At 38.9% G+C, this 18,847-nt stretch overlaps 1 protein-coding gene across 1 annotated transcript in view; it reads left to right on the plus strand.

The window, feature by feature from the left end:
• LOC129406439 (complement factor H-like) overlaps window positions 1–18,847 on the plus strand; it is an 85,548-nt gene that overhangs the window by 49,495 nt on the left and 17,206 nt on the right. The window contains 5 exon segments of the mRNA XM_055144203.1: window positions 1,181–1,357; window positions 2,115–2,297; window positions 2,401–2,580; window positions 10,308–10,490; window positions 10,941–11,135. Of these exon segments, the coding sequence (XP_055000178.1) occupies window positions 1,181–1,357; window positions 2,115–2,297; window positions 2,401–2,580; window positions 10,308–10,490; window positions 10,941–11,135 (918 nt within the window).

Consider the following 18,847-nt stretch of genomic DNA (forward strand, 5'->3'; position numbering starts at 1 on the left):
TGCTGCGCTTCTTGATTTAAAACAACAACAACAACAACAACAAAACACAAAAAAACTCAAGCATTATAAAGCCTGAGTCTGGATTCACATTGAAGCTAGAGATAATATGGAAAGAATTGTATCATAAGAGCTAAATCAGACTCTCACTCAATGGTGAGTACTTTTAAAAAGAAATTATGATAGGGGAGATCAGAGGCAATTTGATATATTATGAGTAGCCTATATCCAGGCTCTCTTTACTTTTTTGGCTCATGCCTTTGGGTGTTTGGGCCACACCTGGCTGGCTGTGCTCAGGGCTTTCTCCTGGCTCTGCAGCATCCAGGGATCACTTTTTCAGGTGCTCCGGGAACCAGATGCCCTGAGGACTGCACCTGAGTCAGGCACATTAAGGCGAGAGCTTTACCTTCTGCACTAGCTCTCCGACCCTCTAATAAAGCTCTTTTGGTTGCTGTTGAGGCCATGTTTTTCCAACAATGACCCAGAGATGTTGGAGCAAGAAATCCAGAGCAGCATCAGGTCCTTGAATCCTTATACTGAATCAACCCCTGGTGGACAGCAGATGCATCTTTGTACTCTTGAGACCCACTTTGAGAACACCCCCTCCCAATGTGAACAAAAATACAAACAAGAGAGGAAGAACACAAGAGTATATTATGTATACATTCAGGACGCCTAATGTATACCCAGTCATCAGCTCTGAGCACCATACTTTTCATGTTTAAATGAGATGGTTTTTAAGTTTAATTTCTCCATTACAAATGATTTTATTTGTCATCTAGGGTACATTGAAACGCCTTTATGCCTTCAAGTTTTATAATTATTTTAAATAGGCATAGTGTTCTTGTTTCTTTGCAGCTTAAAGATTGTGGAATTTTTTAATATGACAGGTTACTTTTATGGTTTAATAATACAAGTGTTTACATTAATATATATGTTGATAAATTTACATTCAGTCAAGGAAGTTGATTTCCCAAATATTGATGGGATCTATTGCTGTTCAGTAAATTAGCATCACTCAGATGCCAAAACTAAATTACAGGACACTTAAAATAATGATTATTTATTATTTCCGAGAAGAGGAATTATTTGACATTGTAGACCTCCTATTCACGTGACATGTGATGTTTACTTTCCAATGATTGTGTTCATATTTTCATTTAGCTGCTCTATCATTTTATAGAAAAACAATGCACTGTTCTGAATTTAGATGAAAACATATTGGCTATGCCCTCAAAAAGAAAATATAGAATTGGAGAGGTGTTGAAATTCTCTTGTCGTAATGAACTTGAGAGAGTTGGACCAGATTCAATTCAGTGCTATCACTTTGGATGGTCTCCTAATCCTCCAACATGTAGAGGTAAATATTTATCTTACAATTGCTGAATGAAGAATTCAGATTTTTTTGCATCAACATTTTTTCTTCTCAGTTTTATGCTGGCTTCTAGTGTTGCTGTGATGTAATACAATTAGACAGATTCTTTTCCATGAAGGATGTATATTTGGTAGCAGATATCTCACATTTCTTTATTAAAGAAATTAATTTATGATTTTTCCATGAAATATTTAGTGTGAGTATAGTTAGACACTGTGTGATTTCTAATATGTTGCTTCTGCCAACCATTGCACCAACAACATTGAATCTAATTCTCATCTTTGGCTTCATTTCAAATTTCATTTAGCACTTGAGTATTTCTAAATAATATTCTAGAAGGTCATATTCAACTCATTAATATGTATGGCTTAAACAATATCCAAATAGAGTAAAAAAATGGAAGCATCAATGAAGGCATTTTAAATATTTTAATGTTTTAATTGAATATGAGCATTGGATTTTGCAATTTATGTTGAAATACATATGAGTGGAATTTAAATCAAGTTTATAATAATTAGATTCATGAATGCATTTTCTGGACTTAAACATAGTTATAATATTTAAGTTCAATATTAGAGATCTGAGAAACATCAATCTTGTATAATGATATATTTTTTGCACAGCTTGCTTTAGAATGCTACAATAAATTATTAAAAAATATATCAAGGAAAAATTACCATGAACTCAATATCTATGTTCGAAATATTATAAATCAATCATTTGTCACACATTTCTGCTACAGATCGTGTTAAACGTTGTGGTTCCCCGCCTTCACTTTTGAATGGAAAATCGACAGAAGTGGAGAGAGAAGCCTATGAACACAGTACCATGGTGGAATATGTTTGTGATCCTCAGTTTCTGATGAAAGGTTCTAGGAAGATTCAGTGTGTTGATGGAAATTGGACACCTCTGCCTATGTGCATTGGTATTGTCTAAGCACTAATGAAATGAAGACTTTTTTGTTTTTATATGTATAAGTATAACTTGCATCCTGAGTAGAAATAATAATTTTATGACAATTTTTGCAGCGGAGAAGAGTACATGCCGAGATAAACCTGAACTTGAGAATGGCTTTGCTGATTCCTCCGCTCCTCTTTATTATCATGGAGAGTCAATCGAGTTCAAATGCATGGATGGATTCACAATGATTGGAGAGAAATCAGTTACATGTTTCCGTGGAAGATGGACCCAACTTCCTATGTGCATCGGTATGAGCATATCTCTCAAATTTCATTATTAAATGTATGGTTTTCATATGAAAACCCATTTTTAATTTAAATATTTATTCTTGAATATGTGCATAGTTTTGTTTGTAATTTGGTGTAGAGTGCTTCCCTGGCTTTCACCAGGGAATTCTGGAAGTTGACTTGTTTTGTTCTATATTACATTTTTTTCAATTTGTGCAACTCAGAGGTTTTTCCGAAGTTCAGATTTAATCAGCCCAGGCTTATGTCAGTGACTTGTCATTACCTTTTGTAATAAGACCAAACTCCTCCTTCTGAGATGCTGCTCATTTTAGTTTAATCTATGTATTTCAAAGTTAGAAAAATGGCCCAATAAGATAATCCTCCAAATCCTCTTTATAAGAACAGAAAGGAAATACAAACATGACCAATTTTACAAGCATAAAGCTTGAAGTTTTGTCAGGAAGTATGCAAGGTCATTTTTAATTTTTTTTTCTAGGGCTGGAGCGATAGCACAGCAGGTATGGCATTTGCCTTGCACGCAGCCGACCTACCTGGGTTTGATTTTTCTGCCCCTTTCGTAGAGCCCAGCAAACTACCCAGAGTATCTCGCCCGCAGGGCCCAAAACAGTAACAACAAATTTCACAATGGATACATTACTGGTGCCCACGCAAGCAAATCGATGAGCAAAGGGATGACAGTGATACAGTGACAGCGATGTACAATCTTAACTTACAACAGTCACACTGTCACTGTCACTGTCATCCTGTTGCTCATTGATTTATTTGCTCAAGCAGGCCTCAGTAATGTCTCCGTTGTGAGACTTGTTACTGGTTTTGGCATATCGAGTACACATGGATTGCTTGCCAGGCTCTGCCGTGTGGGCTAGATACTCTCGGTACCTTGCCGGGCTCTCCGAGAGGGGTGGAGGAATCAGAACCCCGGTCGTCTGCATAATAGGCAAGCGCCCTACCCACTATGCTATTGCTCCAGCCCAATTACAACAGTAATTGCACAAAATCTTTCAATAGAGGAAAAGTAGAAATTGAGGATACTATCTCATGAATCTCTCTATCCCTGATATAAAATTATTTACAAGTGTTGAGCTATGTCTTACTCATGAATTAAACTACTAGTTCTAATAAAAAGGAGAAAATGATGGCTTCTAATACAGTATCTTTTCTTTTGGCCCCTGAAACGAAAAAACATTTACTTGTTCTACTCCTCATAGGAGTTTTGCCTCTCTAAAAATGATAGTGAGCAATTTTCTTTCAATTTTCTTTCAGATACAACAAAACAGAAGTTAATATTCAGGGCAGAACCAGGAATAGCCCCTGTGCATTGCCGGGTGTGACCCCCAAAAGAAAAAAAAAACAAAAAACACCAAAAATAATCTCAACCCCCACCCGGAAAAAATACCTGTCTATCCTCATTCCATTCTCATTCTCTAAGGACACTTGTTCTTTTTTTCTTTTTTTTATTTAATTAATTTATTTTTTAATTAATGCATCACAATGAGGGTACAGTAACAGATTCACACATTTTCATGCTTGTTTTTACCTCATGCAATGTTTACGAGCCCATCCTTCCACCAGTGTCCATTCTCCACCACCCATGAAACCAGTATGCCTCTCACCCCCCCAGTCCAGTCCCCCACACCCCACTCCACCTCTGTAGCGGGGCATTCTAATTTGATATCTCTCTTTCCTTTTGGGTGTTGTGGTTCCAAATAGGGGTATTGAGTGGTCATCCTGTTCAATCTCTAGTCTACTTTCAGCACGCATCTCCCTTCCTGCGCAAGATCTCCAACCACATATTACTTGGTGTTCCCCTCTCTATCTGGGATGACTTTCCCCCAGCCTGTGAGGCCAGCTTCCAAGCTATGGAGTCAACATCCTGGTATTATATACTACTATTCTTGGATATTAGTCTCCTACTCTGTTGTTCTATATTCCACAGATGAGTGCAATATTTATATGTCTGTCCCTCTCTTTCAGGCTCATTTCACTTAGCATGATACTTTCCATGCTGATCCACTTATATGCAAAGTTGATAACTTCATCCTTTCTAACACCTGCATAGTATTCCATTGTATAGATGTACCAAAGTTTCTTTAACAAGTCATCTGTTCTCCGGCACTTGGTTTTTTTCCAGATTCTGGCTATTGTAAACAGTGCTGTGATGAACATATAAGTGCAGATGTCATTTCGACTATACTTTTTTGTTTCTCCAGTATATATTCCCAGAAGGTATTGCTGAATCGAATGGAAGCTTGCCATAGGTTCGTGGTAGATGGCTTTGACTATCTTGTGGAAAGTTCCTCCAAAACTCATTTTGGTGAGAGTTTTTATCATGAACTGATGTTGGATCCTGTCAAATGCTTTTTCTGCATCTATTGATATGATCATATGGTTTTTATCTTTATTTTTGTTGATATGATGAATTATGTTGATTGATTTCTGATTGTTAAACCATCCTTGCACCCCCAGGTTGAATCCCACTTGGTCATGGTGTATGATCTTTTTGATGAGTTGTTGGATTCTATTTGCTAGTATTTTGTTGAGGATCTTCGCATCAGTGCTCATCAGGAATATTGGTCTATAGTTTTCTTTGTTAGTGGTGTCTTTGTTTTCTTTTGGTATTAGGGAGATATGTGCCTCATAGAAACTGTTTGGAAGGGTTCCTGTCTTTTCAATTTCCTGGAAAAGCTTGAGGAGAACTGGCAACAAGTCTTCTTTAAATGTTTGGAAGAATTCGCCAGTGAATCCATCTGGACCTGGGCTTTTGTTTTTGGGGAGACTTGATTACAGTTTCGATTTCCTTGATATTTATGGTCCCATTCAGGTATTTCAAGTCTTCTTGGTTCAGTCTTGGGAGATTGTAGGAATCAAGGAATTCGTCCATTTCTTTTAGGTTCTCTTGTTTTGTGGCATACAGACTTTCAAATTAGTCTCTGATGATCTTTTGAATCTCCTTTGTTTCTGTTGTGACGTCACCCTTTTCATTTCTGATTCAGTTTATTAGTGTTCTCTCTCCTTCTTTCTTTGTGAGTCTTTCTAGAGCTTTATCAATTTTATTTATTTTCTCGAAGAACCAGCTCTTTGTTTCATTAATCTTTTGGATTGTTTTTTGGGTTTCCGTATCATTAATTTCTGCTCTAAGTTTTATTATTTCTTTCCTTCGATCTGTTTTAGGTTCCTTTTGCTGGTCCTCTTCTAAGATCTTGAGCTGCGAAGTCAAGCTATCTACATAGGCCCTTTTTTCCTTTCTGAGGAAAGTTTGCAGAGCTATAAATTTTCCCCTTAACACAGCTTTAGCTGCGTCCCATAGGTTCTGGTAGCTTGTGTCTTCATTCTCATTTGTTTCAAGGTATTTTTTGATTTCTTCCTTAATTTCCTTTGTGACCCACTCATTGTTCAATAGTGAGTTGTTTAATTTCCAAGTGTTTGATTTGGTTCTCCGCGTCTGTGTGTGATTAACTTCCATCTTCCGTGCATCATGGTCTGAAAAGATAATTGATACAATTTCTATCTTCCCGATTCTATTAAGGCATAATTTTTGACCCAGAACGTGGTATATTTTGGAAGACGTTCCATGTGCGCTGGAAAAGAATGTGTATTCTTTCTTTTGGGATGTATAGCCCTGTATAAGTCTATTAGCCCTGTCTCCTCCATTTCTTCCTTCAGAGCCATTGTTTCCTTGCTGAGTGTTATTCTTGTTGATCTATCCAGTGGTGAAAAGGCAGTGTTGAAGTCTCCAACTACTATTGTGCTAGTTATGTCCTCCTTAAATTCTGTTAGGAGTTCTTTTAAGTATTTAACTGGTTGTTCATTAGGTGCGTATATGTTTGAGTGTGATTTCTTCCTGTTGTACATATCCCTTGAGGAATAGAAAATGACCTTCGCTGTCCCTACTGATCTTTTTCAGCCTGAAATCTATGTTGTCGGATACTAGTATGGCCACCCCCACTTTTTTGAGGGAGCTGTTTGCTTGCAGGATTGTTTTCGACCCTTTGATTTTGAGTCTGTGTTTGTTCTGACTATTCAGATGTGTTTCTTGTAGGCAGCAGAAAGTTGGGTTTAGTTTCTGATCCATTTTGCCACTCTGTGCCTCTTGATTGGTGCATTTAGACCGTTAACATTAAGAGAAATTATTGTCATGGGATTTTGTGCTATTTTTCTGTAGGGTTTGTTGTTCTTGTAGGATTTTTCCTTGTCTTATAGTAGCCCTTTGAGTCCTTCTTTAAATTTGGTCTTGCGTCTATGAAGTTCCTGAGCTGTTGCTTCTCCGTGAAATTGTGTATGGTTCCTTCAAGTTTAACTGAGAGTTAAGCTGGGTAAAGTATTCTTGGTGAAGCGTTCATTTCATGAAGTTTTTTTACTATATCCCACCATTGTCTTCGGGCTTGGAATGTTTCTTCTGATAGGTCTGTTGTGAATCTAAGGGGTGCTCCTTTGTATATGATCTCCTTCTTTGATCTTGCTGCTGGCAGTATTGTGTCTCTATCAATGGCATCCATCATTCTGACTATGATATGCCTTGGGGATTTTTTATTTGGGTCCAATTTAGCTGGCACCCTTTGGACTCCTTGGATCTGGATGTCTGAATTCTCTAGCTCTGGGAATTTCTTAGCAATGCTGTCTTTAATTGTGTTTTTTTCATTGGGATTGGTTCCCTGTGGTTCTGGTACTCCAATGATTCTTACGTTGTTTCTCTTGAGGTCATCCCCTAGGACTCTAATTTGCTCTAGAGCCATTTTGAGGTCTTTTTCCATTATTTGTTGTTGCCTATATGCTTTCTACAGGTTGTCTTCAAGCTCACTGATTCTATCTTTGGCTTGTAGTCATTCTACTATTGAGGGCTCCTACCAAGTTTATAATTTCATCTACTGATTCTTTTAATTGTGTCACTTCTATTCGTAGCTTTGAAATTTCTGCTCTCATTTCTTCCTGGATTATCTTTGTGGACCATTCCAATGCTGCATCCATATCCTCCCTTAATATATTGGATGTTCATTCCATAGTTGCTTTGAGTTCATCAACCATCTTCACGATTTCCTCTATGAATTCTTTATCCAAGAGAAGGTTGTATTTCCTGGAAGTTGCTGCTGAGGCTACTGAGATCCTCTCTTCCATCTCTCCTGGTGGTGGGGATTTTCGCTGTTTCTTCATGTAGTTATAGGCTTTACTATCAGGCGCTCTCCTTAGCTTGAGAGGGGCCTCAACTGAAGACATGGGGCTATGATCTTTTTACAAAAGACTTTATGTGCAGCTTGATGCATTCACTGAAATTTTTTGTGGAGTTACGATAGGCTAGGCTAGTTGACTATCAAAACATAGTGACTAAAATGACCAAGGTATTCTTCAAAGGAATAGATTACATCAATTATGGCCAAAGCACAAAGCATTGAATTGGAGAAATAAATGCGGCCACTCCAGAAATACGCCACGCCCATTTTTGAAGCCATTCTTTCTGACGTGATGACACGCCCATAACCTGGGAAAGAGGGAGGGGTCAGGGTGGTCTTTGAGGTGGATCAAAGGGAGGGGTCAGGGTGGTCTTTGAAGTGGATCAAAGGGGCCAGGCAGCGCTGGGGGCTTCCGAGTGAGCCCCAAACCACAAGCAGGGGGCTAGGGAAGGGCTTCTGCACGTTGGGCGTGATCTCCAAAGACACTTGTTATTTTGTAATCTCACAAATCTGGAATGATAAGCAAGTTCTTAAGTAAATTCTTAAGAATTTAGTAGTAGAAAATACTTTAAATAAATAAAATTAACATGATGGCAGAACACACTGAAATCTATGGGTATAGTGTAAGCCAAGGTACCTATAGCTTTAAAACAGACATGAGAAAACAAGGAACAAAGTTAAAGCAAGATTGCAATCTAATGCCTAGAAAATCAAAAGGACACAAATGCTAACTAGAAGTAAATTGACACAAACATTTAAAAACTTAAACAGGTTATATATAAAATGATGAGAGATGTCTTATGGTTGGTCCAGCACATGGCATAGCTACCAAGGCACAGTGCAGAATAAGGTGTTCCTTGTGAACATATTGAAAAGAAAACTCCACCAAGATATTAAAATCAGAAAGAACAAAGTAGTTTTGCGGGGAGTTGGGCCACATCCAGGTAGAGTGCTGCCTCTGCACTCAGAGATTTATTTCTGGAAACATCAGGGGTCCATATGAGATTCTGAGGATTGAACCAGGGTCAGCACATACATGACAAGTGCTTGTGTATTATGCTGTGCTCAGCCACAGGAAAAATATGTTGGTTAACTTCAAAGTTCTAAATCTGACGATGTTAATAATTATGAATAAACTATACTCAATCAGTCAATTATTTTCTTGAATTGAATATACGATTTTGGAAAATTGAGAAGTCTTTAAATTTTCACTCTATGTATTTCAATATAGCTTTGAATGAAATCAAGATTTACTATGAGAGAAGAGAGCAAAACTCAAAGAGCAATAGTGGAGTCAAAACTTTTCTAGGTACAAACATCCAGGATCCTTCTCATTTGAAGACGTCTTCAGAATATGTTATGTTTTATAGGAACTCATGATTATATGATTATAGAGGAATCTTTTAAATTCTGCTGCTCTTCAAACTAATATCAGACAGATGATCTGTTAACCAGGTGCATTTTGTCAAGCTATATGTTTCTTTCTAGACAGTGCAAAAGAATAGTTATTGTACCTCTAGGGAAGTTTTACATTTTTAATCTTATAACTAGGGATCATATTCCTTCTTATCTTGGCCAAAAACTTGTTTGTATGTTTTGTTATCTCCTAAATAGATTCTTTCCCTGATAAATCAGTATCTCTTGGTAGACTATATTGAAAATTTTTTGTTCTTTTAAAAAGTTACTTTCGGTAGGGCTGGAGTGATAGCACAGCGGGTAGGGCGTGTGTAGGGCATTTCCTTCCACGTGGCTGACCTAGGTTTGATTCCCAGCATTTTATATGGTCTCCCAAGCACCACCAGGAGTAATTACTGAGTGCAGAGCCAGGAGTAACCCCTGAGCAATGCTGGGTGTGACCCCCCCCAAAAAAAGAAAAAGCAAAATTTAAAAAAGTTGCTTTTGGCCCATACCCAGAAGGGCTAAGGGACGATTCCTGGGTCCTGTGTGTTAGCAGTTGCTCCTGAATGTGCTCAGGAGACTATGTGGTGCCACGGAGTGAACCTTGGCCTTCCCCAAGCAGCATGAACTCCAGTTCTTTGACTTATTCTTTCCTCCGCCTTTAAGATGGTTTTAATCCAATCCTTAAGCATTGTTGTAGTCATATATGTATATAGATTTGTTTAAAAACCCTAGATCAATATTTAGTGTCTATAAAAGAATCTGTAATAGGTATAAAATTAAAAAAAATTGAAGATTATTAAATCTGCCCACAATGCTATAAAAGTACAAAACTCCAGAGGCTGGAGTGATAGCACAGCGGGTAGGGTGTTTGCCTTGCCCGAGGCTGACCTGGGTTTGATTCCCAGCATCCCATATGTTCCTCCGGCAACACCAGGAGTAATTCCTGAGTGCAGAGCAAGGAGTAACACCTGTGCATCTCTGGGTGTGACCTGATTGACAAAAACAAAAAACTGAAAACCTCCAAAATCATGACATATTATACATAGAGCATATAATCACATAAAATTATGATACTTTATTACTGAATTTTGCATTTCTTAAATTAGTTTTCTATACTTTTAACCTGATTTTTATCAAGAAATTTAATTTTAATAATTTTAGGTCAAACAATACAGGTCTGCCCACCTCCACCTCAGATTCCCAATAGTCAAATTATGACGACTACAGTCAATTACCGGGATGGAGAAAGAATATCAATTCTCTGCCAAGAAAATTATCTAATGCAGGAATCAGAAGAAATGGAGTGCAAAAATGGAACCTGGCAGTCAATACCACGCTGTGTAGGTCAGTATTGTCTAGTTTGCAACAACTATTCCCAAAACGGTTGCTTTGTTTAAATGAAAGTAGTGAAACTTGTTCATTTACTTTCTCTTAAAATAGCAAATTACCAATACAAGCAAACAGATCAATTAAAATTTTTCTATTTGTCCTGAGAAACTAAAGGGAAAAATGGAGGTTGCTATGTAAAACAGCTACAAGTTTTACTTATGACTATTTTTACTCCTCATGAAAAAAAAATTGGAGAAGTCGGTTGGGGCAAGTTGAACATATATGGGAGATTTGCTAAGGATAGCTAATCATGCAAGCTTCATGTTTTTTGACCTTGTAATTTATTTTTGTTGACGTTTCTCTCAGATGAAATGCCAGTGTTGGATTGATTTTTTCAATTTCATATTTTAATTGATACCAAAGTTATACAACACATTTTCTTTTGGATCTCTGTTGTTCCTCCAGAAAAACTTCCATGTTCTCAGCCACCTCAGATTGAACATGGAAGCACTACATCAGCTAGGTCTTCACTGGGGCCCGAAGTTTACCCACATGGCACCATACTGAATTACACTTGTCAAGCTGGTTTTAAGATATTTGAAGAAGACAACAAGATAACGTGCTCCCTGGGAGAATGGAGTATTCCACCTCGGTGTGTAGGTGAGCATAGTGCAACTACTAATTTTTTTCAGTTAAATTTGTAAAAAGAATCATTTCCCATCAAAATAATATGGGAGAACTATTCTGATTTATAAATTTATATTCTTTGACATGTTAGAATGGAGTTTTGCACTCTAGCAAAGAATTTTGGTATGATCAAATTATCTACTATTGTCAACCACATAGGCTCATTATAAATATCAGTTGTAATTCTGGCAATTTTTGTATTGTAACACAATATAGAGTGAAGTTAAGTTTACCACTTCATATACTGTGCTTCTGAATACACATAACTTTATGGGAACTGTGCAGTGTTTTGTTTGAATGTAGTGATTACTTTTCAGTCAGGTTTCTTTTTTAAATCACAAATTATAATTTTATTTTTTATTTTATTTTATTTTTTTTAAATTTTTTTTATTGAGTCACCATGTGGAAAGTTACAAAGTTTTCAGGTTTAAATCTCAGTTATACAATGCTCGAATACCCATCCCTTCACCAGTGCACATATTCCACCACCAAGAATCCCAGTATAGCTTCCGGACCCAGCCTGCTCCGCGGCCCTGAGCACCCCGGGCTTCCCTCCCCTCCGGACTGCCGGCCGAGTGGCCGGCACGCCACCCCCAGCACATTGACCGCTGTTGGGTTGTGGGAAAGGGGCGTGGCCTAAGAAAAGTGGGCGTGGCCTCATTGCCGGCCAGCCAAAGCTCACGCGGCGGCAGGTAATTTCCTCAACATCCTACCCAAGACTAACATCCTAGCTATTAGCAAGCAGTAGGACAATAATGCACAAGACCTCACATAAGGGTTGAAGGAAACATCTCAGTAGATCAGGTTCTACAAACGGCAAGTTAAAAGACAACATGAAGAAACAACGAAAATCCCCATTGCAACCAGAGGTCGATCAAAGGAGTCCGGAAACCTCAATTGGCGCTTCCTACAAACTTGACCTCTCTGAGAAAGAATTCAGACTTGAAATCCTCAACATGTTCAATGAACTCAATGCAAAGATGGACAACTTCAAGGAAGACCTGACGGAAACAATACAACAGACAGCCGACAAAATACGGGAAGAAATGAGAGCAGAAATAAAAAACCTTCAAAAAGAAATGAAGGATTCGGAGCATGAAATCAAAAACTCTCTGGCTTCCCTCAACAATAGGATGACTGCAGCCGAAGACAGAATCAGTATGCTTGAAGATGAGCTGCAAGAGGTCTACAGGCAACAACAAACCATGGCAAGAAACCTCAAAATAGCTCTAGCCAGAATCAGAGTCCTAGGGGATGACTTCAAGAGGAACAACATTAGAATCATTGGACTATCAGAACCACAGGGAACCAACCCCAACGAAAAAGACACAGTCAAACAAATCATTGCGGAAAACTTCCCACAGCTGGACAATGCGGGCATCCAGATTCAAGGCGCCCGAAGAGTGCCAGCTAAAAGAGATCCTAACAGAAAAACCCCAAGACATATCATAGTTACAATGCTGGACGTCTTCCAGAGAGACACAATACTCCAAGCAGCAAGGTCCAAGAAGGAAATCGCATACAAAGGAGCACCCCTTAGGCTCACAGCAGATCTATCAGAGGAAACCCTCCAAGCTCGAAGGCAATGGTGGGATATAGTGAAAAAACTCAATGAAATCAACGCTTCACCAAGAATACTTTATCTGGCTAAACTCTCATTCAAACTAGAAGGAATCATACACTACTTTGAGAATAAACAACAGCTCAGGATCTTCATAGACTCAAAACCAAACCTAAAAGAAGCACTACAGGGGTTATTGTAAGACAAGAACAACCCCTACAAGCACAACAAACCCTTGCAGAAAGACGGCACAAAATCCCATAACAATAATCTCCCTTAATGTCAATGGTCTGAATTCACCAATTAAGAGACACAGACTGGCAAAATGGATTCAGAGACTCAACCCAACATTCTGTTGCCTGCAAGAAACACATATGAATAGCCAGAACAAACACAGACTCAAAGTCAAAGGATGGAAAACAATCCTGCAAGCAAACAACTCCCTCAAGAAAGCCGGGGTGGCTTTACTAGTATCGGACAACATAGACTTCAGGTTGAAAAAGATTAGAAGGGATAGTGAAGGCCACTTTTTATTAATCAAGGGATATGTACATCAGGAAGAAATCACACTCCTAAATGTCTACGCACCCAATGAGGGACCAGCTAAATACCTACAACGGCTGCTAAGAGACTTCGAGGAGGACATCTCGAGCAACACAATAGTAGTTGGAGACTTCAACACCGCACTGTCTCCTCTGGACAGATCTAGAAGATTAAAACTCACCAATGAAATACTGGCTTTGAAGGAAGAAATAGAAGAGAGAGGGCTAATAGATCTATACAGGGCTTTATATCCCCCAAAAAAGGAATACACATTCTTTTCCAGTGCACATGGAACATTTTCCAGAATAGACCATGCGCTGGGCCTCACAACATACATCAACAGAATAAACAAGATAGACATTGTACCAGCTATCTTTTCAGACCATGATGCACTGAAGATAAAACTTAATCGTGGACAGATGGAGAAAACCAAATCAAACAACTGGAAATTAAATAGCTCGATATTGAACAATGAGTGGGTCAGGAAGGAAATCAAGGAAGAAATCAAAAGGTACCTAGAAACAAATGAGAATGAAGACACGAGCTACCAGAACCTGTGGGACACAGCTAAAGCCGTTTTAAGGGGAAAATTTATAGCTCTGCAAGCATATCTCAGGAAGGAAGAAAGGGCCCGCATAAATAACTTGACTTCACAGCTCAAGACCTTAGAAAAGGACCAATAAAAGGAGCCCAAACCAGGCAGAAGGAAAGAGATAATAAAACTTAGAGCAGAAATTAATGACATGGAAACCCAAAAGACAATCCGGAAGATCAATGAAACCAAGAGCTGGTTCTTCGAGAAAATAAACAAGATTGATAAACCACTAGCAAGACTCACAAAGAAAGAGAGAGAGAGAACCCTTATAAGCCGAATCAGAAATGAAAAGGGGGACATCACAACAGAAACCAATGAAATTCAAAAGATCCTCAGAGACTACTTTGAAAATCTGTATGCCACAAAACAAGAGAACCTAGAAGAAATGGATAAATTCCTCGACTCCTATAATCTCCCAAGGCTGAACCAAGAAGACCTGGAGTACCTGAATAGTCCAATTAACATCAAGGAAATTGAAATTGTAATCAAAAGTCTTCCCAAAAACAAAAGCCCAGGTCCGGACGGATTCACTAGTGAGTTCTTCCAAACATTTAAAGAGGACCTTTTGCCAATCCTTCTCAAGCTCTTCCAGGAAATTGAAGAATCAGAAACCCTCCCTAACAGTTTCTATGAGGCTCATATCTCCCTAATACCAAAAGCAAACAAAGACACCACAAAAAAAGAAAACTACAGGCCAATATCCCTGATGAACACAGATGCAAAAATTTTCAACAAAATATTAGCAAATAGAATTCAACAACTCATCAAAAAGATCATACACCACGACCAAGTGGCATTCATCCCGGGGATGCAAGGATGGTTTAACATCCGGAAATCAATCAACATAATCCACCATATCAACAAAAGAAAAGGTAAAAATCATATAATTATATCAATAGATGCAGAGAAAGCATTTGACAAGATCCAGCATCCGTTTATGATGAAAACACTAGCCAAAATGGGTATAGAAGGGACCTTCCTCAATATAGTCAAAGCCATTTATCACAAGCCTATGGCAAGCATTGTCCTCAATGGGGAAAATCTAAGAGACTTCCCTCTGAGAACAGTGACAAGACAAGGATGCCCACTCTTTCCTCTTCTGGTCAATATAGTACTGGAAGTACTTGCAATAGCGATTAGGCAAGAAAAAGACATTAAGGGCATTCAGGTAGGAAAGGAAGAAATCAAGCTCTCACTATTCGCAGATGATATGATACTATACTTAGAGAACCCTAAAACCTCTACCAAGAAACGCCTAGAAACAATAGACTCGTACAGTAAAGTTGCAGGCTATAGAATCAATACCCAAAAGTCCATGGCTTTCCTATATGCAAATAATGAGAGAGAAGAAAGTGACCTGAGAAAAGCAATCCCGTTCACAATTGCGCCTCAAAAAATCAAATACCTCGGAATCAGCTTAACAAAGGAGGTAAAGGACTTGTATAATGAAAACTATAAAACACTACTTCAGGAAATAAAAGAGGACACAAGGAAATGGAAAGACATCCCCTGCTCATGGATTGGAAGAATTAATATTGTCAAAATGGCAATTCTCCCCAAAGCATTGTACAAATTCAATGCGATCCCTATAGGGATACCCTTGCCATTTTTCAAAGAAATGGAGCAAACGCTCCTGAAATTCATATGGAACAATAAGCTCCCATGAATACCAAAAGCAATCCTTGGGAAAAAGAAAATGGGAGGAATCAACCTCCCCAACTTCCAACTCTACTACAAAGTGGTAGTCATTAAAACAGCATGGTACTGGAACAAAGGCAGAGCGGCAGACCAATGGAACAGGATTGAATACTCCAACATACACCCTCAAATATATGATCATCTAATCTTTGATAAGGGAGCAAGAAATGTGAAGTGGAGCAAGGAAAGCATGTTTAACAAATTGTGCTGGCAAAACTGGATGGCTACATGCAAAAAAATGGGCTTAGACCTCCATCTATCACCATGTACAAAAATCAGATCAAAATGGATTAAAGACCTCAACATCAGACCAGAATCCCTAAGGTACATTGAAGATAAGGTCGGCAAAACCCTCCACGACATTGAAGCCAAAGGTATCTTCAAAGCTGACACGCCACTGGCTAAGCTAGTGAAAACAAAGATAAATAAATGGGACTATCTCAAACTAAGAAGCTTCTGCAACTCAAAAGAAACAGTGACCAAAATACAAAGACAATCTACAGAATGGGAAAGGATATTTATGCAGTACCCATCCGATAAAGGGTTGATAACAAGGATATACAATGCACTGGTTGAACTCCACAAGAAGAAAACTGCCAACCTGATCAAAAAATGGGCTGATGAAATGAACAGAAACTTTTCCAAAGAAGAAATCCGAATGGCTCAGAGGCACATGAGAAAATGTTCAACATCACTAATCATCAGGGAGATGCAGATCAAAACAACAATGAGATATCATGTCACACCACAGAGACTGGCCCACATCCCAAAAAACAAAAGCAACCGGTGTTGGCGTGGATGTGGGGAGAAAGGGACTCTCCTTCACTGCTGGTGGGAATGCCGACTGGTTCAGCCCTTTTGGAAAACAATATGGACGATTCTCAAAAAGTTAGAAATTGAGCTCCCATTTGACCCAGCAATACCACTCCTGGGAATATATCCCGGAGAGGCAAAAAGGTATAGTAGAGATGACATCTGCATTTCCATGTTCATTGCCGCTCTGTTCACAATAGCCACAATATGGAAAAAACCAGAGTGCCCGAAAACAGATGATTGGCTAAAGAAACTCTGGTATATTTACACAATGGAATACTATGTAGCTGTCAGGAAACATGAAGTCATGAAATTTGCATATAAGTGGATCAACATGGAAAGTATCATGTTGAGTGAAATGAGTCAGAAAGAAAGAGACAGACATAGAAAGATTGCACTCATATGTGGAATATAATGTAACTGAGAAGTACAAGTTGGCAACGATGCAACTTCTGGCAGATGTCTCTCTGGACTTAGTTACTAAAATACTAAATTACAGAAACCCAAAACTGAGAGGCCGCTAAGTGTGGTCACTCGACCTCATACCTCTTCACCCTCAGCAATGGAAAACAAATTATCTAATGCTTCCTTTTCAGCAGGTCTGACTTTAGGGGAGAGACTCTCCAAACAATAATAGTGAGTTTTGTTGAAATATTGTATGCAATCAAAATGAAAGTAAAGTGAAATTTATTAGTTACACAGGCGGGGGGGGGGGCTTAGGGTGGGGGGGACTAGGGGTGTGAGGGGGCGGGGTGGAGCTATACTGGGATTCTTGGTGGTGGAATATGAGCACTGGTGAAGGGATGGGTATTCGAGCATTGTATAACTGAGATTTAAATCTGAAAACTTTGTAACTTTCCACATGGTGACTCAATAAAAAATTAAAAAAAAAAGAATCCCAGTATAGCTCCACCCCACACCACCACAACCCTAACCCCCCCACGCCCCTGCCCCCCCCTTATTCCCCCGCCCGTGTAACTAATAAATTTCACTTTACTTTCACTTTGATTGCATACAATATTTCAACAAAACTCAATATTATTGTTTGGAGAGTCCCCTAAAGTCAGACCTGCTGAAAATGAAGCATTAGATAATTTGTTTTCCATTACTGAGGATGAAGAGGTATGAGGTCGAGTGACCACACTAGCGGCCTCTCGGTTTTGGCTTTCTATATTTTAGTATTTTAGTAACTAAGTCCAGAGAGATATCTGCCAGAAGTTGCATCGTTGCCAATTTGTACTTCTCAGTTACATTATATTCCACATATGAGTGCAATCTTTCTATGTCTGTCTCTTTCTTTTTGACTCATTTCACTCAACATGATACTCTCCATGTTGATCCATTTATATGCAAATTTCATGACTTCATGTTTTCTGACGGCTACATAGTATTCCATTGTGTAGATGTACCAGAGTTTCTTTAACCAGTCATCTGTTTTGGGGCACTCTGGTTTTTTCCAGATTCTGGCTATTGTAAACAGTGCTGCAATGAACATAGAAATACATATGCCATCTCTACTATACCGTTTTGCCTCTTCGGGATATATTCCCAGGAGTGGTATTGCTGGGTCAAATGGAAGCTCAATTTCTAATTTTTTGAGAATCATCCATATTGTTTTCCAAAAGGGCTGAACCAGTCGGCATTCCCACCAGCAGTGAAGAAGAGTCCTTTTCTCTCCGCATCCACGCCAACACCGGTTGCTTTTGTTTTTTGGGATGTGGGCCAGTCTCTGTGGTGTGAGATGATATCTCATTGTTTTTTTGATCTGCATTTCCCTGATGATTTGTGATGTGGAACATTTTCTCATGTGCCTCTGAGCCATTCGGATTTCTTCTTTAGGAAAGTTTCTGTTCATTTCATCAGCCCATTTTTTGATCGGGTTGGCAGTTTTCTTCTTGTGGAGTTCAACCAGTGCATTGTATATCCTTGTTATCAACCCTTTATCAGAGGGTACTGCATAAATATCCTTTCCCATTCTGTAGATTGTCTTTGTACTTTGGTCACTGTTTCTCTTGAGGTGCAGAAGCTTCTTAGTTTGAGATAGTCCCATTTATTTATCTCTGTTTTCACTTGCTTGGCCAGTGGCGTGTCAGCTTTGAAGATACCTTTGGCTTCAATGTCGTGGAGGGTTTTGCCGATCTTGTCTTCAATGTACCTTAGGGATTCTGGTCTGATGTTGAAGTCATTAATCCATTTTGATCTGACTTTTGTACATGGTGATAGGTGGAGGTCTAAGCCCATTTTTTTGCATGTAGCCATCCAGTTTTGCCAGCACAATTTGTTAATGTGCTTTCCTTGCTCCACTTCACCTTTTTCGCTCCCTATCAAAGATTAGATGGTCATATATTTGGGGGCATGTGTCAGAGTATTCAACCCTGTTCCATTGGTCTGCCGATCTGCCTTTTTTCCAGTACCATGCTGTTTTAGTGACTACCGCTTTGTAGTAGAGTTGGAAGTTGGGAAGGTTGATTCCTC

Source organism: Sorex araneus, chromosome 7, assembly GCF_027595985.1.
Source record: "Sorex araneus isolate mSorAra2 chromosome 7, mSorAra2.pri, whole genome shotgun sequence".
Classification (NCBI taxonomy): domain Eukaryota; kingdom Metazoa; phylum Chordata; class Mammalia; order Eulipotyphla; family Soricidae; genus Sorex; species Sorex araneus.